A 27,494-nucleotide genomic window follows, 5' to 3' on the forward strand; every position below is an offset into this window, starting at 1 on the left:
TAACTAAAAATGACTAAAAAAAAAAAGATGCAAAGCTTCTAAAGAAACAACCCACAATAAGTGGCAGGGTTAATGATTCACTGTGACATTCACATGTAGGAACCTATGCTCCCCACTTAGCATGAGACCAAGGAAAGGAGCCTTTTTTTTAAAAAGGTCCGATGTTCCGCGCTCTTCACAGGAAGGGTCCCATGTGCCCTGGTCTGATATTTTATTTCCCACAAATAGTCCAGAATTCCAGGGAAAATTGGCCTATGTAGAGCGTGACACTACCCCCTAACCCTGACCCTGACCATAACCCTTAAGCCCGAACAATATGCCGAGGCTTATGCGACCGGGGAACATCGGACCCTTTTGATCAGGGAACATAGGGATGAAGCAGAGCAGCTTGTACCCTTGCTCACCGGACACCAGCAACCTCACTGGGCCCAGTCTTTGGGCCCATGCCGGTAAGTCTTGCCTCCTACTACTGTCGAGACAATCCGCCATATGCGCCTCTTCTACTCCAACTGGAGTCTCTCCACTACCTCCCTTGTCAAAACTACACAAGCGTGCATAGGCTAGGCTTCTACAAACACCTTTGCTGCTGGAGCTGTCCTCTTTTCCTCTTTTCACAGCCACTTTCTGCTCCGACCATGGCACCTTGCCCCTCACCACCCACCACCAACCCAAAAAAGCACATCACTCACCTCAGGGGAAAAAAACATCAGACGACTCTCAGATGAACTCCGGAAAAAAAGACTCTCTCCTCGCCGACTTCGCTGACACCGCAGCCATCGCCGACACCACCCCCTGGGACACTTCTTCACCACCCTGTCACCGGCCCTCTCATCTGAAACAAAATAACGTGATGAGCAAAAGCTAAATAAAAATACCAAACAGCAGGATTTTCTGATGGCACATGTATCACGTCACACTTCTGTTTATAATAGGATAACAAGTGACTTCAATTATCATCATTTGCATCAGCTTTAGTCTTCTGTTTATCTGTAACGCTCTTTATTTTGTCACAGCCGCTTTATTTCACAATGAAAGGAACATCAGAGGAAACTATTGCATTATAATTTAGTGAAACATGGACAAATACCTTAAATATGAATGTGAGGAACTCGGAGTAGAGCCGCTGCTCCTTTGCGTTGAAAGGAGCCAGTTGAGGTGGTTCAGGATCATCTGGTAAGGATGAACCCTGGGCGCCTCCCTAGGGAGGTGTTCCAGGCACGTCCAGCTGGGAGGAGGCCTCGGGGAAGACCCAGGACCAGGTGGAGAGATTAGATCTCCACACTGGCCTGGGAACGCCTCAGGATCCCCCAGTTAGAGCTGGTTAATGTGGCCTGGGAAAGGGAAGTTTGGGGTCCCCTGTTGGAGCTTCTGCACCCGAGACCAGACCCCGGATAAGAGGCTGAAGATGAGATGAGATGTACCCTAATCAAACACATTAAACAAAACAAAGATGGCATTTTGTAAATGACCAAAAATGAATGTACCATATTTTGGCTCAACCACAACACATTTTAAAAGCTACCAGCAGGCGTCGCCCTTTCCACAGCCTCAGATGGAACGAACCCCTATGGAAAATATGGTAAGGCACAAAAGCAGACGTGAGATTTGCACATGAACACCCCCTCATGTGGTCATTTCCACTGGGAAGCTCGTAGACTAGAGTTGCCGAGATGAGATAACCTTTGACCTTTGACCTTTTCACCAAGGCAGGAGTCGACTTTATTACAACATCACTGTTTCTGAGCTGGTAGGGAAGAAGAGGATGTGCTTCAGATGAGGGTAGAACACGTTTATGTTGCTAAAGCAGAAACATTAGCTCTCTTTTGAGCTTTATAAAAAGCACTTCCTGTTGTTACTGTTTGTGTTTGGATAAATCCTCTTCTCGCTGCAGCAGATGAATGAGTCTAAAATAGTTTCTCCCAACTAACAGATCAGGATCTGTGGGTCGACCATGTTTCATTTCACTACGACGACAGACACACCTGAACACAACACACTGGTAACTTCCTGTTTACAAGTGGAAAGAAGAAGAAGAAGAATTACTTTATTAATCCCGCAAGGGGAAATTCAAGTTTCACTCTTATATACATGTTACACACACACAGGCCTGAAATACACACACGCACAAACAGGACCTATATACATGCAATTACTGGAGAGATGTCAGAGCGAGGGGGCTGCCAATGGATCGGCTCCCTGAGCAGTTGGGGGTTCGGTGCCTTGCTCAACAGCACCTCTGCAGTGCCCAGGAGATGAACTGGCACCTCTCCAGCCCCCGGGACCCCGATAGGGACAAGCAGTTGAAGATGGATGGATGGAAAGAACCATCTTTTCAATAGCACTTGAAGGCAGCATAGTCCAACCAACTAAAACTCATGTTTACCTTTCCAGCATTCTGCTGACAGCACGCCTATTCTAAGTAACGGATATATCACATGCATATGCCTTAGAGGTTAAATATGGAGAATGAGCAGAGCAGCTCCATCTAGTGTCTCCAGATCGTCGTCGTAACAACAAAGAAGAAGTCCAGCAGTGGGGTTGCCAGGTTGGTCAGACCCGGCCCAGTAGCTCCAGGAGACCGGAGTCTGTTTCAGCCTGTTTGAACCCGTCCCCTCCAGAAAATCACAGCATCAAAACAAGGATTAGAGGAGTTTGACTGACAGTTAGCGTTAGCCTACAGTAGCTGCACCCAACAACAGACAACCCTGGCAACCAGCAACGCCCAACGCTATTGGCTGCTACCATGGAAACACAACAGGACAGGAAGTCAAACATTTAAAATATTCATTCAGACTAAAATATTTTGTAATGGAGAAGCAAAACTTTCATTCTGCTCCCCTCAAAACGCCCCGTGGGTGTATTATTTATTATATTTTTTTAATATAGCTCTTAATAAATATTCTACATATTCAACCTTTAAATTACATTTCTGAAATAATTCTCACTTTTCTTTTTTCTTGGTAAATTCATCCGCCCCGTTAATGTCTTTTTCTCACAATAGAACGAAGAGTTTTAGCATTTTTATTGAAAATATATATATTTTAAAATGGTCAATTTGAGAAGTCAACATGTTTGTATTTATTTTTGAACAAAATAAAGAACAACAGAAAGAAAAAGGTGACACAGAATCTACAAAACAAACTACAAAGAGATTTAATGATCCCAGACTGGGACATGATTTTGTAACAGCAGCAGTGGGTCAGCAAATAAACACTTTGTACGTAACATACATAGAATCCAATATATGCATGCAGTACACAGTGCGCTATAAACAATAAACAATAATAATATATACAACAAAACAAAATATGCAAATTAAACTATAACAATAATATATACAACAAAATATGCAAAATATACTATAACAATAAGAATATATACAACAAAACAAAACATACTATAACAATAAGAATATATACAACAAAATATGCAAAATATACTTTAACAATAATATATACAACACAATATAAAAAATATACTTTAACAATAATAATATATACAACAAAAACAGGCAGAGGTGACAGAGTTATTAGAAGATCACATTTAATTTAACTATGTGCATAAAACAGATAAATTAGAGCTCAGAGGTGAAATGTATTTAAGGAGAACGGAGCTCATAATGCAGCTTTAATGCACAAATATTAATAAGTCAATAAACATTTTTGTTATGATGTGAAACTGTGTAAATAAAATGCACTGTATGCAGAAAAGCTTGGTCTGATGCAGTGCTCAGTGCTAACTAGCACTGTGCTAACTAGCTCTGTGCTAACTCGACCTCTGTTAACTTCATATAAGGCGCCAAACATCTGTCAAACTTTGCAAAAGTGCCACATTAGCTGATAAATCTGGATTAAATAAGGTTTGTGTTTGAGCTACATCACATCCGGTTGCTAGGTAACCTAGCCTAGCTCGCTGCGTTAGCTACGAGCTAGGCTAGCAACGCAATTACACACGGACTCACCAGCGAGGGACGCGCCATCTTTCTGTTTCCTCTTCTTCCGTTTTTATGTCGTCTCTTACTTTCCATTAATATTATTATTATTATTATTATTATTATTATTAATGTCTCAACATCCACACGTTACTAAAGCAGCTAAATGTGGCTAATTCAAGTTCAGGGCAAAGGCTAAACAGAGCGAACTCTCGCGCGAAAACACGAGAACTCGCGAAGTTTACGGGCTGTACCATTTCAGAGAAGCTGCGGGGGTGGACTATTTTTAGATAGTAGGTAAAAAAAAACATCTCATTTGCCTGAATTGAGTGATAGAGTACGCAACTAAAAAGAACATCTATGTATTGATAAATAATTTACATATTTTTTAAAAGTAATAGATTTAATGACATTTATTATTAACTTTAATTTTGGGGAACCCCCGCCAGGTGCTTGGGGCTCTACGCAACCCTACCACCTGTTGAATCCTTTATAGGAAAAATTATTATAATTATAATTCACTTTATCCTCCAGTGTTTATGTTTGATGCTTTCTTGATCCCCATTTGACTTATTCGTCCTTTCTGTTGTTTTGGTTTTATGTTCTGTAAAAAGGTGCATCTGTTGATAAATACTTTATATATTATTGAAATATAATAAATGTAATGACATCTTTTATTAACCTTAATTTTGGGGCACCCCCGCCAGGTACTCGGGCTCTGCGTACTCTACGCGCTCGGCGTACGCCACCATAGGTTTCCCGCTGTGACCAGACTCACCACAAACCTACCACCTTCTTAAAACCTTCCTTTACAGGAAAAAGCATTTATCAATATTTCATTTGATGCTAGGTTTTATCATTGCTCCTTGGCCTTTTAATAATTTGTCCTTATTCACTTTATCCTCCAGTGTTTATGTTTGATGCTTTTCTTGGTCCCCATTTGTCTCATTCGTCCTTTCTGTTGTTCACTTTGAAGCTTTGTTAAGAAAACAAAAGGCCTCCTGAGTCCGTCCTGATCTCTGAGCTCCGTCGTGTTTCACTCTCAGATCAGTCTGGTGACGTTTGAGCAGTTTGTACCAATCAGCGTTGGTTTCTTTGGTGGATTGAAGTGAAACAGAAGAGACTGTTGAGTGTAAACAACATTTTCCTACTCTCTTAAACAACAAAGCACTATTTTTAGACCCGACCGATAACACAATACACCGACTGTAGCTGTTCAGCCTGTGGTTTGGTCCGTGTCATTCGTCCTCGTGTGGCTGTTCTGGGATGTGATTTGCATAACCTCAGACTGTGAACTTTTCCAATAGTGCTGCTGGGGCTATTGTGCCAGTGCATTCTGGGAGTGCAGTGGCGAGTTTCGACCATGGTTTCGACTGAGCTATCAAAGGGAAACTTCCATTTTCAACCAACTTTGAAGAAGAAAAAGAATTACTTTATTTATCCCGCATGGGGAAATTTAATTTTTTCACTCTTATTATTATTTTCATGTTACACACACAGGCCCAAAATACACACATGCACAGACAGGACCTATACATGCAATTAAGGAGAGATGTTAGAGCGAGGGGGCTGCCCGTGACCGGCGCCACGAGCAGTTGGGGGTTCCATGCCCTGCTCAACAGCACCTCTGCAGTGCCCAGGAGATGAACTGGCACCTCTCCAGCCACCAGTCCACACTCCATACATGGGCCACACAGGGACTTGAACCAGCAACCCTACAGTTCCCAGCCAAGTCACCTATGGACTGAGCTACTGCCACCCCTTTGTATCACCGTAGCAACGACAGCAAATGCAAACACGGATGGAGCATTTTCATATGAAATGCTACTTCAATGCATGTCACTGATTTAGAAAACAGAAGAAGAAGAATTACTTTATTTATCTCGCAAGGGAAATTCAATTATTTCACTCTGTTATTATTCAGGTTACACACACACGCACACACACACACATACACAAACAGGACCTATATTCATGCAGTTAATGGAGAGATGTCAGAGCGAGGGGGCTGCCAGTGGATCAGCGCCCCGAGCAGTTGGAGGTTTGGTGCCTTGCTCAACTGCACCTTGGCAGTGCCCAGGAGATGAACTGGTACCTCTCCAGCCCCCGGGACCCCAATCCACGCTCCATTCATGGTCCACACAGGGACTGGAACCGGCGACCCTCCGATGTCTCACTGTGTCACAGCTGTTATTTTAACCACTAATGCTGCTGAAAATAACAGCAAACCTCTGCAGCAGCATGAGAAGAGTCCCTACACACACAACAAAGCACCAATGGGCTCCTTCCACTGTAATGGACTTTACTATGAGAGGAGCTGGTACAGGGGCCAGTAGGTAAGTCTTTAAAACACTCTTTTAATAAACTCTGGCTTCACTAACTACGCTGTTGCTGCTTTGTTTTGTGTGTAGGGACTCTTCTCATGCTGCTGCAGAGGTTTGCTGTTATTTTCAGCAGTATTAGTGGTTAAAAAAGACCTTTGAATGCCTTCACTGTGCTGCCCCGAGCTAATCACTGTTAGCCACGTCCAGCTGTTAGTGAAGTCCAGTACTCGGGTACTTATTTACTTTCCACAGAAGAGGCAGGAAATACCCAGCTTTGTGATGATCAAGGCTCTTAAGCAGGAGGTTGTTACGAGGCCGCTGACTCACAGACGCCACAAACCCGACGGCGTTCATGAGACGGGCATCTGCTCTGTGACCTCCTGAAGGAGAACGCTGGATTTGGTAGACAAATGTCTATGGAAAGCTGAAAGGCTCTGAGTTTACATTGCATAGTCCGGACTTATGGAGACATGCCATCTATGCAAATGACCTTCCAACACAAAGTCATGACATAAGTGTGTCCCGTAACACCCCCCAACACACACACACACACACACACACACACACACACACACACACGTTCCAGCCTAACCCAGTCTTTCTGACACTTCACTTCGGCTCGTATTCTGACGTGTACGTGATAAAATATGGAATATGGATGGATTTCCGTCTGCTAATGACAGCAAAGTTGGCGTGAATCATCTGTTTTCTGTGCGATGCACGTAAAGACAAGGTAAGAGCTTTTTCCTAATGTATTATATTTTTTATTTTTGCAGGAACGATAAGATCTTTGAGAGGCTAGATCTCGATACTTAGCATTCACCCGTAACCCTGCTACATTTCTAATACAAAGGTATAACTGTAAAAAGCACGACACATGCGTATTCATGAAAACATCCGTCTGACATTCTCTGTTGAATGTTCCCATCATCTCGTCACTTGTGCACTCGATTGAAGCCAGTTCTCATTCTTTAGAACACGTTGTAAATGAGAACAATGCACATTTGTCTGCTGTTTCCTGCAGTTCATCATCATGTTGATCGAAATACATCAAACTGCTTCTCTGCTCAATAGTTACGTCTCAAAACCTGTAGGAATAAGTTAACTGCTCAAGTCCCTACGTGCAGAATGGTTGGACCTGTTTAAATTACTCATCAAAATCAAAAATGGGGATGCGTGAAGCGTTAAATCAGCCGCTGATCGACACATTGTTCTAATTTCTGACAATGGAAGAACAACAGAAGAACGGGAGCGATGCTGCGCGGTGGAAGGGTCGGGAGACAAAACAGAGGACGAGGGAGACACGTTCTGTCGACAAGTGACAGCACAAACATTCATTCATTCATTCATCTTTATCCGCTTGTCCCTGTCGGGGTCGTGGGGGGCTGGAGCCGATCCCAGCTGACATCGGGCGTGAGGCGGGGTCCACCCTGGACAGGACGCCAGTCTATCACAGGACACATAGAGACGAACAGAGACAGACAACCATTCACACCTACGGGTGATTTAGAGTCATCAATGAACCGAACACCTGCACGTCTTTGGACTGTGGGAGGAAACCGGAGAACCCGGAGAAAACCCACGCACACACGGGGACAACATGCATTAACAACAGTTATCTCAGGACACTTCACAGAGTAGGTAAAGACCACACTCTATGACTTATTTATGATTTACAGAGACCCAACAATTCCCCCGTAGAGTACGGTGGCGTTCAAAACCTTCACTATAACAGACAGGAACGTCAGACAGACCCAGCTCTGTGGAGGACGGACATCTGTCTGCACCGGAGAGAGGAAGAGAAGGAGAGAGAGAGAGAGAAAAGACAGACAGAGAGACAGAGACAGAGATGCAAGCAACTGTCCTGACCCAATCATCGTAGCTCGTGAGCCCTAGCTGTATCACAGAGGAAGGTTTAGAGCGTACTCTTAAATATGGGGACAGTGTCTGTCTCTCTCGGGGGTCGGTTCCACAGGAGAGGAGCCTCCCGTTCTACTTTTGGAGACTCTAATCAAATCAAATCAAATCAAACTTTTTTTATATGGCGCTTTGCATACAGAAAAGTGTCGCAAAGTGCCTCACAGAGTTGTACAGAAAAAGAGAAACATCAAATAAAATCAGGAGAAGAAAGTTAAAAGAACCCTCCCACAGTCAAGCACAGAGACACACACACACATATGTATACGTTCATACACACATTCACACACACACACAGCCACGCTGACACACAGACACACACACTCACACCTACACAAACACTAGCTGTCACTACAGAGATACGGCCGGGCAGCGAGACCTGAGGCACAGAGGAGTCTAGAGGAAGCTCCCTTTGGGGGGCCAACCACACCGGGAGAGATCCCAGTCCAAGGTCACAGGGAGCACCGCCACAGAGACCCCCCCAACCCGGGCAGACAGGAGCCTCCGCACCAAGGTGCAGAGCCCTCTAGCCGCCCGGGCCGGAACCGTCCAGGGGACAGCACCCCCCACGGGCAGACCAGAGACAACTCCCAGTCCTTTAGGCCCCCTGAGGAAACACTGGAGATTAAAAACTGTTGCCTAACAGTAAGGGTTAAAGTATGGAGGCTAAAAACGAGGGACTAAAACATAAAAGCATAGAGGCTAAAACGTGAAATAGAAGATAAAAGCATAAGAGCATAAGACATGTAAATAAAAACATGAAGGCTAAAAAACAGATATTAAAACAGTAAAAAAGGATAAAACGTGCTCTGATTAGCACTGACTAAAAGAAATCAATTAACTAAAAGCCTGGTTAAACAGATGATGGGTCTTAAGCCTCTTTTTAAAAACCTCAGCAGTCTCCGCGACCCTGAGGCTCTCCGGCAGGCTGTTCCACACTCTAGGAACGACAAGGTATCTTACCAAAGGACACTTCACTTCTTCCTTTTAGTAGACGCGCCGCTCTACCCCCAGAGCCACAGCCCCCCCAGGTCATACCATAATACTAATCCTCAGTATCAGTATTGCAGTTCTGTTTGTTATAATAGTTTGATTGGATATGATATAAAGGTGTTTCTATCACTGTGTCGGACTGCTGCGGTAGCATTTGTGTGCATGTTGGTGTGGTTACTGTATGTTTGCACATGTTTTACATATCAACAGTGTAGTTATGGCTACGATGCTGCGTCCTGACCCTACAAGAAAATAATGTGGTAGGCCGCATACGGCCGCTGGTTCTGTGGGCAGGATGGGAACACTGCACTGTTTCAAAAGGCAGTGAAAGCCACCATCCCGTTATGTGCTTCCACAGCGTGATGCAAAGACGTCTGACGAGCTGAAAGATTGGCTTTCCAGGCTCTGATGAGAAAAAGAGATCGTTTTAGGATGAACGTGATATAACAGTTGGACTCATAGTCACATAGAAACTGTCTGAACAGCAACACAAGTCAAATATTTGAGGGATTATTTTAAATTAAATACTTAAAGCTTGCCATGCAAAGTGTTCGCAGAGTAAATAAAACCCCAGAGTTGGAGCTGAAGTGCTTCTATCAACCCGGTCTGACTCAGCTTATGTTGCTTTTGTATTTCCCCCCCCAGAGAAACAATGTGTCCCCGCGTGTTACTGTTCCTGTTGGGAGCGGCCTTCATCTCCTCCCAGGTAAACACACTCCTCCGTCTGATGGAGAACAAACAGGACTGTAGCTTAAGTTCACTTTGTATTGTGATTCTATGTCAATGCACAGAACTTTGAATGTTTATTTTATTTAATTTATGTCAGACAGCTTTCATAACGATAGCATTTGCACAGAAAAAACAGCAACATTTGAATGAAATTTGTGCCTGAAAAGGAGAAGAAGAGCCCCTTTGTCTCAGCACGTGTCTTAAACAGAACGTGTGATGTCACTTCCTGAATTTATGCAAATAAATGTAAATAAACAAAACAACACCTTACATCATGTTAAGGCAGCTGATCCACTTGAAGTCACTAAGACTTATTATTATACTTTAATATTCGATCATGACGGCGTTCAGCAAAGAAACACGATGATAAACAAAAAAGCAACACACACATGAACGTCAGGACAACGAGTCCAAGATGGTGATGAAGACGATTATTGATTTGTTGCATGCTTCTAAATGTGTGACTCATATTTATTGTATTTAACGTGACGGACACTCACTCTGCTCTTGCCTCTGCAGGTCTTCGCAGAAGGTGAGTTGCTTCGTTACTCTTTCACGCAGCTTTGGTAAAACACCTCCACACGTCCCACTATCACTGCTTTCAACCTTCCAACTTCTTCTCCTTCTTTTCTCGTTTCTGTTTTGTTTTTCTGTGTTTCGTCTGAGAAAGCATCCAGAATTAACTTGATTATTATGAGTGAAGCACAGGTAAGTATACCTGCTAAGCATTTCTGCTTGACGCACCTCCGACAGTGCCAAATAGGTCAGGTTGACTGCAGCGTCATCAGCCGGGAGCCGCCATTCTCAGATGTTTCGCTCCATCATTCCTGGAACATCTGTGGGTGGTGGAGCAGCGACAGGGACGTCTCCCTGCAGCCAACCCTAGGATCCTTGCCTTCCCCATGCCTTTGTCCTTTCTTCTGAGCCAGATCCAGAAGCTCCCTTCTTCCGCTAGCTCCTTTAGAGCCTTCCTGGGTGCGGAGCCACTGCTCCCAAAAGTCCTCAGGAGCTGCTGGGTGGAGGCACCGGTGAAGCCTCTTCCTCATTAATATTATTATTATTATTGTTATTTTAATATAGTCAGTTGTGAACTAAAGTGGGCCGGTCTAAGGCGTGAAAATATTCAATTCAATTCAATTCAATTTTGATTACAGTGCCAAATCATAACCAAAGTTGTCTCAGGACACTTTACAGAGTAGGTAAAGACCACACTCTATGACTTATTTATGATTTACACAGACCCAACAATTCCCCCGTAGAGTACGGTGGCGTTGAAAACCTTCACTATAACAGACAGGAACGTCAGACAGACCCAGCTCTGTGGAGGACGCACATCTGTCTGCACCGGAGAGAGGAAGAGAAGGAGAGAGAGAGAGAGAGAAAAGACAAAGACAGACAAAAGACAGAGAGAGAGAGACACTTCCTGAGATGCAAGGAATCAAAGAGTAACAGTATCAATAATAATATCTATAGTAATGTGAATATGACTCATATGTTATAACAGTTAAAACAGCAGAACAGTAGAAACAAGCACAGCTAAGGTGAACATGAAAATGACAATAATTATGACAAACATGATCAATGATGAGTAGCGGCAATAGCTGCTGCAATACAGCGAGACACCACTGATGGTGTTTTTATGGCTGCAAATGTTATAATTAATAAGACGAGGGACAGTTTATATGACTAATAGTTAAAGAAGTAGAAGGAAGCGTCATGCAGGACCACTGCAGCAGGCACCACCACCATCAGCAGAGACCTGCACACAGGACCACGGCAGCAGGCACCACCACCATCAGCAGAGACCTGCACACAGGACCACGGCAGCAGGCACCACCACCATCAGCAGAGACCTGCACACAGGACCGCGGCAGCAGGCACCACCACCATCAGCAGAGACCTGCACACAGGACCACGGCAGCAGGCACCACCACCATCAGCAGAGACCTGCACACAGGACCACGGCAGCAGGCACCACCACCATCAGCAGAGACCTGCACACAGGACCACGGCAGCAGGCACCACCACCATCAGCAGAGACCTGCACACAGGACCAGGGCAGCAGGCACCACCACCATCAGCAGAGACCTGCACACAGGACCACGGCAGCAGGCACCACCACCATCAGCAGAGACCTGCACACAGGACCACTGCAGCAGGCACCACCACCATCAGCAGAGACCTGCACACAGGACCACGGCAGCAGGCACCACCACCATCAACAGAGACCTGCACACAGGACCACGGCAGCAGGCACCATCACCATCAGCACAGACCTGCGTGACGACAACACACACACAACTCCGGGGAAGAAGTGAATTAGTGACATGCACTGATGAGAAATACAGGGCTGTAAATGAGGTGACGGTGACACGCGTCTTTTCTGTTGTGTCATCTTAAACCCACTCCACACGGTGGATACACACATGAATAACTTCCTCACTGTTTACGTGAAGCAGTGCTTCATTTCTTTGCAAAGTCTGTGTTCCCAGTGTTTCTTGCATATGTGTTGTAGTAAAGCATGCACTGATGTAACTCACTGTAAATGTAAACCTTCACACATGCAGCTAAGTGTATGGTGTGTGTAGTTAGTGGGTCTCTCCCCTCTCAGTAACTTTAACGAAGGTGCTTTTGTCTGCGTGAAAAGGTAAATCTCCCGTTTCTGTTGAAGATGTCTACGTGGCTGAGCTGATGGTGGAGAGTAACATCACCCTGAACGCCCAGGCCGTCCTGTCAGCCTTGGATACAACAACTAACCTGGAAGTGAGCGACAGTGACGGAGTTTCCCACACTGTGACTCTCTCGCACAGTGAACTGGTGGCAGGTATCCACGTCTTAGTCAGTTTCCTTGTCTAATTGCGTTCAAATTTGGGGGGGGTTATGGAAACTATATATTTTTTGGAAACCTTAGAGTATGACCTACCTACCTAGAATTTAATTTCCAGCAGTGAAATTGTCACGTTGGATGGCAGGAAGTCACGTCGAATAGATTTCGATGATCATTGACACAAATAAAGTTGAGATCAGTCGTTATTTTAGGGCGCACTCACACTGTTCCTCTGTGCCGTGCCCCGTGCTTTAGGGTCCGTGTCCCCCCCTCCAGGCCCGTTTGTACTCACACTACCTGGGCCTCCGAGAATGCTTCTTGCTGCCTATACGTCATCCCGCCGTAACACGTCACACGCATTGATGACGTCATGGCGATGCGTGGCTTTGTTTCCAGATCTTTCCGTAGACCTCGGAGTTTTTGTGCGTCTTGTCGACTGTTTTTGAATCTTTTCATCGACCAAATCTGCAGTAAACACTCCACCTCCGCATCACACCAACGTGAACCTTTCACCGCCATTGTTTGAAATGTCCGCTCATGGTCCCTCCTTCTTTTTTCTACGTCCCAACAGGCGCACAGGAAATGACCTCAGAACCGCCGTAGGCCTCGTGCTCGTGCACGCATTAAATTCTTGTGTCACAGCAGCAACAGAATATTACAAAATAAGATAAAAGATTAAAAAAAGAAGTGATCTTAGTACAGGCGTGTTGCACAGTGCAGGGTACAGGATGAAGTCAACAGTCTATTGGGAGCAGTGCTGATTGTAGAGTCTGACAGCAGCAGGAAGGAAGGACCTGCGGTACCTCTCCTTCGCACACTTAGGGTGCATCAGTCTGTTGCTGAAGGACCTGCGGTACCTCTCCTTCACACACTTAGGGTGCATCAGTCTGTTGCTGAAGGACCTGCGGTACCTCTCCTTCACACACTTAGGGTGCATCAGTCTGTTGCTGAAGGAGCTGCCCAGTGCTGTGAGAGCGACCTGCAGGGGGTGGGACTCCTGCACCAGCAGCCATGACAGCTTGTCCAGCATCCTGCTCTCTCCCACCACCTGCACTGAGTCCACAGGGCGTCCCAGGATGGAGCCGGCCTGCTTAATAAGTTTATCATAAGTTTTATTTGTCTCCTCCTGTCTGCGGCTGAAATGCAGCTGCTCCAGCAGACTACTCGGTCTGGGAGGGTTCCAGAAATATATAGTTTTACCAACCCCCCCCCCCCCCCCCCCCCCCCCCCCCCCCAAAGAGGAATAACAGGAAATCAAGTTTGAAGGGATTTCAAAAGTGTGGTCTTTACAGAGTGCCTGATTCTTGAAGATGAAACCACTTGCAACTGCAATTCCGGGTTCATCTGGAGCAACGAAGTCTGCTACAATTACAGCTGTTGCGACGAAAGTCCTTGCAAGCGAAATGTGTCTGACATCACACCACTGTGCGTCGCCAAAGTCAAAGGTAGGTCTCCATTTCCCTCCAGTGTTCTAGTGTCAAGTGTACTAAAACGCGTTAAGGGTTGCTATAATCTAGACGTACTCTTGCGTACTAATGTGTTTTACTGTTTGTTATCACTCGTTACTGATGATGATGTTCGCTATCAACACAGTTCACATCACTGGATCGGTTACGTTGAATATACCTGGCACCTGGGACAACACCAAAACTGTTACGGTACATCTCATCGCAAATGTGTACTTATGCATTCTTGATGATGTTTGCTTCTGTGATACATAAATCACATAAATATGGTTTAATGATCTTTCTTTTCAAAGCTTCAACAGGACTTTCGGAAACTGAACGGCTTTGAGTACCTGGACGTCACCGGTCTCAGGTAAAGTTATGGACTTTTATGTGTCATTTCCTTTTTTTTAATCCTTTGACTGAAATTAATGGTGTGACAGCAACATTAGACGCTCAGTGTAGGTGACGCGGAAGTCAGGTAATGTAGTATGAAGGACGAGGAAGGCGGCGTGGGCGGAAGATGGATGGGTCAAACAAAGACAAAGCTGCTCATGTCCCGTATGAAACCAGGAGTTTCAACATCCACTTTTTTATATTGACTCCTTAAAGGTCAAATACTGAGAATGAGCAGAACAGCGGCATCTCGTGTCTCAAGATCGTAGTCGCAACAACAAAAAAGAAGTCCAGCAGTGGGGTTGCCAGGTTGGTCAGACCCGGCCCAGTAGCTCCAGGAGACCGGAGTCTGTTTGAGCCTGTTTGAACCCGTCCCCTCCAGAAAATCACAGCATCAAAACAAGGATTAGAGGAGTTTGACTGACAGTTAGCGTTAGCCGTTAGCGTTAGCCGTTCCAGCTAAGTGCAGATGAAAGTGATGTTAGCATCAAGGAGAAGCGTAGCCATGTGGGCGTGCGTTTGAATGGCGTTCCTCTCCTTTCTCTCAGTCCATGGAGTGAATGCTCGGCCTATAGTGACTCTGGTTGTCGCCCGTCTCCGCTCACTCAGCTGCTGGGACAAAGAACGCCCCCTTCACTGAGGCTCCCAAGCAGCTGCAGGATTGGCTAACTCCATTTCACCCAGTGCCAGCCTGCAGTAGCTGCACCCAACAACAGACAACCCTGGCAACCAACAACGTCCAACGCTATTGGCTGCTACCATGGAAACACAACGGGACAGGAAGTCACTGTCAAACCCGTCAAAAACAAATGTAACAGGAACGAGGAAACTACGTAAAGAAACAAAGACAACAATGATTAACACAACAATCAACGAGGAGCACAAAAACCTGAACGAAGGAGAAACGGGAGCCAACCGACGAAGAGTTTACCAAGGGAATGATAACAACGGTCCGGCGCTGCACGCCTGTCAGCTCTGGGTTCTTATACTCCTCAGGTGATCAGCGTAACGAGCTGCACCTGAGACGAACAAACACACAGGGGAGACACATGCAGGGAGAAACAGACAGAGGGAGACAAACTCACATTAAAGGGAGAGAGGAGGGAACTGACAGAACCGAATCTTGACAGACCGCATCTTACAGATTTGCTGATTGGCTGTACATAATATTCAAACCTGTCATCACGAAGCATTTCAGTTGCTAATGTTAATATTTCATTTATAATAAAAACAAAGAGATGGGCTCCGTCTCACCTGATGATGTTTCTTCATTTTAAAGGCTAGAGATGCAAGTGGCTGACTTTGAAGGAGCCGTCAGCGTCAGATTCAGCACGTCAACCCTTCAGGGCATCGTGACTGGGCTGGAGACAAAACTTGGCGGCGTACTGCGGGTCGACACTGCAGGTCGGTATAAAAGTGTCGCTGTTCATTATCATTCATTCATCATGTAGACCTATTTCTTACTCTTGCTCCCGATACTACTAATTATTGATCTAGATGAAAATGTGCTTATTAAAGTAAAATTCCAGTTTAAAATCCTCTCAGGGTCTTTTTCGACAAATACACTCATCAAATAAAACAAGACAATTTTTGGGTAACAACTGTTAACGGAGAAATCCAGGAGAGATGCTAACAGCCGGCCGTGGCTAACAGTGATAAGCTTGGGGCAGCACGGTGAAGGCATTCAAAGGTCTTTTTTAACCACTAATGCTGCTGAAAATAACAGCAAACCTCTGCAGCAGCATGAGAAGAGTCCCTACACACACAACAAAGCAGCAACAGCGTAGTTAGTGAAATAAAGGCTCATTTCTGCTCTACGTTAGAGACGCATACGGACACGGACGGAGCCTTCTGTCTGTATTCTGCGTACATTTCGTCCGTATTTCTGCCCGTATCCTGAAAACTTACAGATGCGTCCTGATACGGACCAAACGTTGCAGTACCACCAGAAACCATGGGGGCAGCGTCGGGCATTTCACAGAAAGAGTGGCATGAATATCAGGAGCGAGCGAGTCATCAAAGCCCCGACGGACATCCTGAAATACTGAGAGAGATGTTGGTCGTCAGTTTCTGTCATCTGTCAATAAAAATAAGCAGCAACAGCGTAGTTAGTGAAGCCAGAGTTTATTAAAAGAGTGTTTTAAAGACTTACCTACTGGCCCCTGTACCAGCTCCTCTCATAGTAAAGTCCATTACAGTGGATTACCAACGTCAATCCCAAAGGAAGGAGCCCAGTGGTGCTTTGTTGTGTGTGTAGGGACTCTTCTCATGCTGCTGCAGAGGTTTGCTGTCATTTTCATGGAGAAGTTGTTGAGGTATCTTGCACAGCACCAAAGTCTCTCAGGGATTTACAGGGACTGAAGAGGCCTCGGGGAAGACCCAGGACCAGGTGGAGAGATTAGATCTCCACACTGGCTTGGGAACGCCTGGTTAATGTGGCCCGGGAAAGGGAAGTTTGGGGTCCCCTGCTGGAGCTGCGGCCCCCGAGACCCGACCCCGGATAAGAGGCTGAAGATGAGATGAGATGAGATGACATTAAAAGGCTGCGTCTCCTAATTCTAGCCTAATCATCATTCACTGTATGGCTGTGTATTTATTTTGCCTTCTTCACACAGGAATGGTCACCATGGAGGCCCCGGAGACGACCGTGTGCTACAATTCTAACCCAGTGCTGAAATGCACGTTTGAGGAGCAAACAGGCAGCGTTGGCTGGAACATGAGCAGGAAGCATGAGCGCTTTGAGCTCAACACGGGCAGTGTGGTGCAGCTGAACCTCAGCTGCAGCTCACCGGCACACCAGTCATGTGTTCAAGTCACACTCAAGAACGTGACGGGCAGCTGGTCAGGCAAGTACAAAGTTGGTTCTTGATCAAATGAAGGTCAAACCATTCCTTCTTAATAGGAGTAGTTGTTAAATATCCCTAATATTCAGCACATCAACTGAACGTCATTTGAGATGTCCTCTACTCTTGGGTGGGGTGGGATTTGGCAATGATCACATGGGGCCACCAGCACGCCACATCATCAGTTGTTTGCCCCAAACATCATTGGGTGTTTCGGCCACTTATTACAAGACACCCTCTGTCGGGGTTGGCCCACCACAGGATGATCAGGAGGATATACACTGCTTTAGGTATCACTTACTTGTTCGGTCATTTATTACTATTTCCATTTACACCATCACCCCTACTTTGGATACTACGTTTTAATGGAATTGTTCAATTCCCATACAAATCCGCTGGTGATATCTGAGTCAAAAATATCCTAAAAAATTGGACGAGTCATATTCAGCCGATTGCAGCTGGTGTGAATTTACCTCACCATGTTCCCCGCAGGCTTATACGAGTGTGGGTTCACCAGTGGGTCAGTCAGGCACACAGCCAGGGCACAACTGAGAGTGGCGCTCCTGCCCGAGGAGATCGTCCTGAAAGCTGACCCTCTTACCGCAGACTGTTCGGAAAAGCTGAGCACTGAGAGCGTCCCGGTGAAGGTCAGCGCCACCGTACTAAACAGCACCGAGAGCTATGAAGTTTGGTGGAGCTACAACGGTGTTCGGAAAAGTGAACTAGATATAACATGTAAGACAAACCTACAGTGTCTCTGACAACATCAACACACATTTGACTTCACAGTGTTTCTGCAAAATGCCTAAAAACTTAACAATAAAGCTAATATCCATTTTGTTTTTGCAGATGATGAGAATCTCCTCGTCTACACGTTTGACGTTTCTGTCACTTGCCAGGAAAAGAAGGACGCGCATGTTGTTTCTGTGACTTTTAAGAACATAAAAGAACAAGAAAAGACAGAAAACTTGGTCATCCCAGTAATTTACAGTAAGTGATTCTTACTCACTATTGAATCAGCTCTATTTTAAACTTACTCTGCGGTATGTGTCATGTTTTCATGTTGTCAGAATACTTTAATAACTAATGATTCCCTATATTTCTCTCCAAGAGGGGGCAAAATTCTGCAGTGAGGATCTGAGAGATGGTTGGCCAAAAACCCCAGCAGGAGACACAGTGATTAATCGAACATGTCCAGAGGGCAGGGTGGGATATAGGTCACGCACGTGTGAAGGCCCCGCCTGGCAGGATGTGTTCTTCCACTGCGTCGACCAAGAACTGAACAAAGTTTTAAATGCTGCAGACGTGAGTGCGACTTGAAAATGAGAGCATTCTGACGTTTATCAAAACTTACCCGTTCAAGTTTGTTTGTTATGACATTTAATGAATTAGGAATTTACACTACTGGTCCTGAATCTTGGTTCCTAACCTCACCTGTGGTCCTGAAAGCTGGGTCAGGACCCAAAGAACCAGGTCCAGGTCCAAGCGTCTGAAATGGGTTTCCTCAGGAGGGGGTCTGGAGTCTCCCTTAGAGAGAGGGGGAGAAGTTCAGCATCCGTGAGGAACTCGGAGTAGAGCCGCTGCTCCTTTGCGTTGAAAGGAGCCAGTTGAGGTGGCAAGTTGGCTTTCAGCTGTAGTTCAAGTGTCACTTTTTAGCCCAGACAGTCGACGTGAGACAACGCAAAAGTTGGCCTTTGTCATCAAAGCTTTACAGCCAAATTGTATGCACTGCGAATGCAGCGCCACATGGCTGTCATGGGATGCCCGCAGCCGAACACTTCCATTATATCCAAGTAAAGCTGCTACGGTCACGGTAAAAAAATACATAGTACAATCTGGCCCACAGTGAAGCTGGCAGCAGCCACATGCTACTCAGTGTAGCCTGCTGCCCCACCTATGCTTTGCAAATGGGTTGCTTCGTATATACGCTGAGCATCTAATCGGTGTTGACCGCTGCATGTTTGGTGTTTTTTTTCTGGTTGGCTGTGTAGGGGCAGGACAACGACCAACTGTCACATCCTACATGCTGTTATCTAGAGAAAGGAATTACTCATGTATTCAGTTTAGAAAAGAGAGGGAGATCGAGTTGACTCAGTCAAATTTCGGATGTTTCCAACTCTCACGCCCCTCCCCCTCTACCACCCAGCTCCTCCACTCCCTCACATCGAGTGCTCATCAGTGTGTGTGCACCACAAACTACATAGAAATTAAACATTTGAACATTTAGAATAGGTCCCAGACATGAAAACATCGAAACTGAGGTGAAAGTGATGCCATGCTGTTGCACACATCGCAGTAAAAATAGGCGAGGCCAAATCTCTCTACTTGTTCAGCCAAGCGCTGCATCGTTGGCTGCATAGTAGGTTTGGTGATGCACACGTTTCTCACGCAGGTAGTCCAACCCTACCGTAATCAAACTGTTGTTTTGTTTCTAGAACTTCCTGAAAGGATTAGGGGCTACCCAGGAGGTGGCCAAGGACATATTTGGAGGACTTAACAACAGGTCCACATACGATCCTGATTCCAGTGACTTAATAGCCGACATCAGTGCTTCCATCAATGTTCTCAACGTGATGGCCAGTGCATCAACAAACATTGCCTTGCAAGACGACGTCTTTCCTGTAAGCCCTTGTTGATTATTACTTTTAGCTTTTAGAACTTTTTGAACATCACATGGGACCTGTTTCCAAAGCTTTAACAACATGTATTAGCCTTCCTCAGTGTATGGAGTTCCTCAGTTGTCAGAGATGTTTTGATCTGTCATGGTTCAGTTGTAATCATGTGAGGTTCGTATGGAATTTTGACCATGTGATAATAGAGGGTTGCACGGGGTTCACACGTGTTCACATGTACATACAGTACAAACCAAAAGTTCGGACACACCTTCTCATTCAAAGAGTTTTCTTTATTTTCATGACTATGAAAATCCTAGATGCACTTGGGGACCAATTTTTCATACTGACTGACCTTCATTTCTGAAAGTAATGATGGCCGCTCGTGCCATAACACAAATTCTAACAGTCTATTCAGCGGGACTATCAGCTGTGTGTCCACCTGACTTCTGCACAACACAACTGAGGGTCCCGACCCCATTTTTAAGGCAGGAAATCCCACTTATTGAAGCTGACAGGGCGCACCTGTGGAGTGGAAACCATTTCAGGTGACGACCTCCTGAAGCTCATGGAGAGAACGCAGAGTGTGTGCGAAGCAGTGATCAGTGCAGAAGGTGAAGAAACTAGAAAATAAGACGTGTTTTCAGTTGTTTTACATTTTTTTGTTAAGTACATATTTCCACATGTGTTCATAGTTTTGATGCCTTCAGTGTGAATCTACAACGTCAAGAGTCATGAAAAGAAAGGAAACTCATTTAATGAGAAGGTGTGTCCAAACTTTTGGTCTGTACTGTATGTACATAGGAAGACGACAGTCTAGACTTGGCACCATCGTCAAAAATGTTCCTTCCCGATGAGGCATACCCGTGTGGGACACATAGCTTCCATGAAAAGCCATATCCCAAGTAGCTTTCACTTTACAGTTGAATTTTGTACAGCCCGGTTTTAGTTGTCTCAAACTGTATAGAGGGTCCCTGGGAAAGTTTCAGGGCATACCCTCTCAAATGTCCTCTCACTCAGCGTGTCTCCATTCCAAAAACGTACCCTAAAGAGGTTAACCTCCGGTCGTCAGGTTATTGTCATTTACATCAGAACAGTGCTGCAGCATTTCTTTCTCCAGGTGATAAATACAAAACAGCAGCAGTTTGAATAATCTGACATCAAAATCATCAAAAGAGTTTGTTTTCGTTTTGCAATTTAGAATTTGGACAGGACAGTTAAAGGTTGGCGGGAAAATAGGGGAGGGGGCAGCAAAGCAAAGAGCCGCAGCACTCACTTTAACAGGTGTCTGCACAGATACGGTTAAACAAAACATAGCACTACACCACTGGAGGAAAATGTCTACTCGCTACATCACCGGCTTAAAAATGTGCCATGTGTTGTTGTGGCATCGAGTCATACCTACATCACATCCTGCTTAAGGCTCATTTCTGCTCCCATTTCATGCGGAAATAGAGACGTACGCTATCAACGTTCTAAACGCCACTGCCCTCATGCTTTCACGCGTTCTCTACGCTGGGATGGACGTTGAGCAAAACATCCTCTAGAGCATGGGTGTCAAAATCAAGGCCCGGGGGCCAGATCCGGCCCGCAAATGAATGATCTTGGCCCCCAGGATGATATTTGATTAGTATTAGAATCAGCCCGCACGCCACAGCCGCCTGCTGGTGTTTTTCACGCACCAAAACTACATTACCCACAATGCAACGGTAGCCAGCGTACTTACTCCAGTCCGGCCCTCGGCTCGTAGCACATTTGTTTTTTTGGCCCTCTGATGTATTTGACTTTGACATCCCTGATCTAGAGGGAGTAATCCAGATTAAAAAGTTACTCCAATAAACAACAACAACAACAAACATGGCGGCGATGGAGGAGATAACGATCCTGCATCCGTTGAAAAGGAGGAAGCATGTCAGGTAGAGTTGTAGGCAGCGGTGGTCCGTGAGACACTAAAGACGTCCCAGAGTCTGAACGGAGAATTCCAGTCCTTAGTTTAGTTGGTCAACAAAAGCCCGTAAAAACGACCTTTTAGGGCGGCTTAAATTCAAATAAGTGGCGTTTAGTTTAGAGAGACCCGTCTTATACCAGGAATTCAACCGTAATGGAAACGCCACTATTGATGGAAACCCAAAATGCCACAAAACCACTTCGGGAACCACTCACACAATATCAATATCTTAAGTGGTACCAGGAGGAGTGACTGTTGTCAGAACCTCTAGCAAGAGGTTTTAGTGTCAAGGAATCAGCACTTACAACAAACCATTCAACTTCATCTCTGCTGGTACAGCCAAAAGATAGGAAACACACATACCTGTTACCACATAACCACATTTCCATACTCTGAGCTTTGCAAATCTGTGTAGTTTGGCAACCTCGGTGTCATGTTTGAATATAAAAATGAGACTTTTATTTTATTTGAATTCTTCTGTTTCAGGATTTTGTTCACGCAGCAAGTAATATGTTAAACAAGACCTGGAAGACCAACGACTCTACTAGGTATGAGATGTCAGCCACTTACCTTCAGTCTGTGGAGGATCTGGTAAAGAATATCAAGGTCAACAAGAGCAATGGAGTTGACAGTGAAAATGTAGATCTAAAGTTCTGCTCAGGCAGGGACTGTAAAGTCTCTGCGTTTGACATCGCTGTGAATCTAAGCATGACCCACGGCATAATAAAAACTGTTGCTGTGAGAAAATTAATGGATAAATTAAGAAACAACTTCCATGACAGCATCTCTACCAGCCTCCTAATATCAGCCACGCTGGAGGACAACAACGATTCGTCTATAGACATTAGACTGGAGTTCCCCCGGGATCCGCGGTACCACACTAAACCGTTCTGCGTCTTCTGGAACACCACAGAGAGGGATTGGTCGGATAAAGGATGCATAGCTACTAATGGTAACCGCACAATCTGCGAATGCAACCACCTGACCTCATTCTCTGTCCTCATGTCCAAGGGTAATATATCCAATCCAATCCTAGATATCATTACCAATGTGGGCCTGGGTGTGTCCATCGGCTCCTTGCTGATCTTCCTCCTCGTCGAGTCTCTGGTGTGGTCGGCTGTGGTTAAGTCCAACCTTTCACATTTCCGTCACACAGCCATAGTGAACATTGCCGTATTCCTCTTGCTCGCTAACTGCTGTTTCTTGGCGTCCACCTCTCCCGAGAGTCTCGGCGAGCCCTGGTGCCGGGTTTTGACGGTATGCAAACACCTGTTTTTCCTGGTAATGTTCAGCTGGATGCTGTGCTTGAGCGTCATGCTTGTCCACCAGCTCATCTTCGTCTTCAGCCCGCTGAGGAAAAGAGTCTTCATGTTCTTCTCCAGCATCGTAGGCTATGTTTGCCCAATCTTAATAGTGGGGTCCAGCTATGTGTATTGCGAATACACCGACAAGCCGTACCACAGGGAGGACACGTGCTGGCTCGTTTATGTCAGACTGTTGGAGGGTTCGATGCACGCTTTCCTCCTACCTGTGGGAGTGGTCATCTTGACAAATCTCTTTTCCATGGTGGTCGTCATTTTCACACTAATGAAGTCCTCAGCCCCCGAGGGCAGCAAGACAGATGACAAGGAGACGGCCAAAAGCATCATTAAAGTGGTGGTCTTCCTTACGCCTGTCTTTGGAGTCACATGGATTTTCGGCTTTGCTCAGCTTCTACTGGATGAGGACGATCCCCTGTCTGTGGTTGTTGAATATAGTTTTACCATCCTCAATTCCTTCCAGGTAATTTGAAAGCAAAAACAGAATGTTTTTATTAGGGATTCATTAATCCGATACAGCCAATTTGCAGTAGCTCAGCTCAGGTAACAATACTGATTCCCAACCTAATACCAGTGTTCTCTTTCGCAGAGATAAGCTGTATTCGATCTGTATTCTTGAATCATTTACATCATTTATATCTAAGATAACCGGCCACACATCAAAGCAGACCTGCCGACCTGTACGCATTTTAAAGTGAATTCTTTTTGGAAAATACACTCGTGAAATAAGCCATCAAGACAATTTTTGTCATGTAACAACTATTAATGAAGGTATTCCAGTGAGTCGCTAACAGCCGAATACGGCTAACACACTGATAAGCTCGGGGCAGCACGGTGAAGGCATTCAAAGGTCTTTTTTAACCACTAATGCTGCTGAAAATAACAGCAAACCTCTGCAGCAGCATGAGAAGAGTCCCTACACACACAACAAAGCACCAATGGGCTCCTTCTACTGTAATGGACTTTACTATGAGAGGAGCGGGTACAGGGGCCAGTAGGTAAGTCTTTAAAACACTCTTTTTAATAAACTCTGGCTTCACTAACGACGCTGTTGCTGCTTTGTTTTGTGTGTAGGGACTCTTCTCATGCTGCTGCAGAGGTTTGCTGTTATTTTCAGCAGCATTAGTGGTTAAAAAAGACCTTTGAATGCGTTCACCGTGCTACCCCGAGCTAATCACTGTTAGCCACATCTGGCTGTTAGCGTCTCTCCGGGATTTCTCTGTTAATAGTTGGATTAGCTGATGAGTGTATTTGCCGAAAAAGACCCTGGGGTGATTTTACGCCACCTACACATCAAAGCAGACCTGCCAACCTGTGCACATTTGAACGTCAAAGTACTCTAATACGATTTGCAGATATATCAGTAATCAGCTATCACTGAATTTTCATATCAGGGTGTACTTTGCTTTCTGAATGCTGTATGTATGCAAATGATGTACTGCAGTGCATACTGTAATACATATATGCAGGTGATGTGCAGGCATTCATTGTTCAAACTAAATATAGCTCTAAACGGGAACTGTTTGCATATGAGTACAATCTTTTTTATACTCTTAAGTACATTTTGCTTTAATTCTGATAAAAGCTTCTGGCTCAGTGTTGTATGAGCCACTCCTTCCATAACACACACTCAAAATGTTTTTTTACAAACAAAAATATCTACATATATGTATTTACATTCTCTCGTAGGGCTTTTTCATTTTGCTAACGGGGTGTTTTGCGGAGCAGAAGGTAGGTTTGTCATTTTGTTCTTAACAGTCAATATGTTCATTGATTTATTGGAAAGCTCTCACATGTCCAGTGGGTTTGACAGATTTGGAGGGTTTTTGTCAATAATCATGTTGTTTTACCATCTCCTCAATGTATTAAACAGTTTGTGTCATTAATAACAGGTTCGAGAGGAAATGGTTAAGCTCATAATGGTAAGTTTACCATTGAATTACACCATAAAATGCTGGAAACATGCATCATAACTCTGTTTCATTCCACCTTTTAGGAAAAAGCAAAAGGGAAAAGTGACAGCACGAAGAACTTGATTTCCACCACATACACAAAACACAAATGAAGACGGAGGTCAGTGTTGTGTAACACCACAAAATGTTTCCTTGGCTGCACCTCCAGTGGCACAGGTGTTCAATAGCAATAAGCAAACCTGCCTGTAGATGCATTCAACCTGCAAAGCTACCGATTCTGCTGGTGGATGGTCACCCCCTGTTAAGAATGCAGGTTTAAGGCACTTCCTCGTTAGCTTCAAGGCTAAGGAAGGAGGCTAGCACACCAAAACAAACGTCTAAGCTTGTCTAAGGTATGACGCATGCGTAGTGGAACTGGAGCGGCGCTGTTGGAGGGTTCCAGCAGATGGCGCTAGAATTAAAGTGATTGTTTCCATTTAGGTCTCTCTATGACAGTGTGCCACCTACTGGGCATCATGGCAACTGCAGACCAAATTTTACAGTGTATGTGTCGTACCAAAGCCCCGCCCACAGCTTCCTTCCTGTTTGATCCAATCAGGAAGCTCCGTCAGCGTCAGTTCTCTGAGTGTCCACTAGGGGCAGGTTTCATAACAGAGCAGTTTCTCATTGAACCCCATGTTAAACAGGCCGTTTACACAGCATCATTAAACCTGTTTAAGGACAAAAGAACATTCTAGTCTGTGTGTTTAGATCAGATCTCCATGACAACACTGAGGGGGAGGGGCTAGTTTTTATTTGATTGGAGGTTAAAGTTTATGAATAATTAGGGGCGTGGCCTCTTGAGTGACAGCTAGCCTCCACTTCTCCTCGGAGGTAAACGTCAGCCAGATGGACGTACGCCCCTCCCCCCAACGTCCCATACATGCCCTTTTTTGGTAAAAGGAAATGAGGCGGAGTCAAAGTCTGACAAGATGGAGACTCCTGTAGGCGAGGACGACTGGATCAAGTTGAGAGAACGAACGAACCCTGAGTGGTATGCTTGGTCATACCCAAAAGCACAGCCGTTTTCTTCCGCTGACTCAGCCTCTTTCCTATAGTCTCATTCTTTATTCCCACTTCACCATTTAATTTAAAGCCCCTGAACCCCCACACGGGTGTTTTCAGTTAACCTGGTTGATTAGACCTCTTCTCCAGACTGTGTGGATGTGTCTATTGTGTTTGATTGACATCCTCCTGAGTCTCCTGTTAGCTTTGTTTCAGCTGTTAAGGCGGCACAAAGTACGCCTTTATCATCCTTAGTGTAGACGGTAACAACGCTTCTGTGTGTGTTATTTGATTGCTTTCTGCTTTGCATGTTGTGCAGTTTGTTTCACACAAGGTCCAGTGTCAAATGTTGCTGCAGTCACCGCAACCAGCCTCTCAGCAAGCTATGCCAACTTACATGAAATGTGTGTGTGTGGGTGAATGAGTTTGTAAGTTTGGGAATCTTGTCTATAAAAACTCTAAATACTTCATCTCTTCATTTCAGACTGTGACGGAAACGGCAACTGACGTCTGCAGCTCCATGTGTGGCTGCAACTTCTTTTAGAGTGGACGTGTTCGATAATAGATCCTAGACAGCTACAAAGGTCGACACGAATGTCCTAAAACTAGGCTCATTGTCATTTAAGCTGGTTAAATAGATGATGTTTTGATCATATTTATTTATTTGATAGAGTTTAGCATTATTATTATTATTACTGTTATATCGATCATCGTCCTCAGCTCAGTCCCCACGCTATTTGATGCTATGAAAACAAGGTGTGATGTCATGATTGACAACTTGTGATTGATTGGCAGGTGCATGGGTGGGACTATGGGGGGTCTGGCTTATGGCAGTACCCGTACCCGGGGTATTTGGCTTCATTTTTGTACAGTTAAAAGAAGTGGGGAAGCTGTCAAATCCTGCTCCAGGGGGTAATATATGAAATGCATCCAGTTACAAAATATTTATCATTTGCATTATTTGTAATAGGGCGGCACGGTGGGGTGGTGGTTAGCACTGTCGCCTCACTGTGTGGGTTTTCTTCGGGTTCTCCGGTTGTCTCTACGTGTATAAACTGGCGTCCTGTCCAGGGTGGACCCCGCCTCACGCCCCGTGTCAGCTGGGATCGGCTCCAGCCCCCCGCGACCCCGACAGGGACAAGAGGCTGAAGATGGATGGATGAATGAATTATGTGTAATAGAGGTCAAAAATGTCATTGTATAGCTTTAAGGCTTTAGATCCACACCAGCTCAAACCACTTAAACGTGCAGTT

At 45.1% G+C, this 27,494-nt stretch overlaps 1 protein-coding gene across 1 annotated transcript; it reads left to right on the forward strand.

The window, feature by feature from the left end:
- Positions 1–373: 373 nt before the first annotated feature.
- adgrf3b (adhesion G protein-coupled receptor F3b) lies at positions 374–26,785 on the forward strand (the record flags this gene model as incomplete). Its single annotated transcript, XM_083933948.1, has 15 exons — positions 374–449; positions 618–815; positions 12,566–12,718; positions 14,032–14,166; positions 14,315–14,379; positions 14,481–14,539; positions 15,842–15,966; positions 17,178–17,408; positions 17,898–18,140; positions 18,255–18,395; positions 18,517–18,710; positions 19,841–20,026; positions 22,452–23,747; positions 24,974–25,015; positions 26,726–26,785. The coding sequence occupies 15 exons, from the start codon at positions 374–376 to the stop codon at positions 26,783–26,785; spliced, it is 3,204 nt and encodes a 1,067-aa protein (XP_083790074.1).
- Positions 26,786–27,494: the final 709 nt, after the last annotated feature.

Source organism: Echiichthys vipera (genome assembly GCF_963691815.1).
Source record: "Echiichthys vipera genome assembly, chromosome: 19".
Classification (NCBI taxonomy): Eukaryota; Metazoa; Chordata; class Actinopteri; order Perciformes; family Trachinidae; genus Echiichthys; species Echiichthys vipera.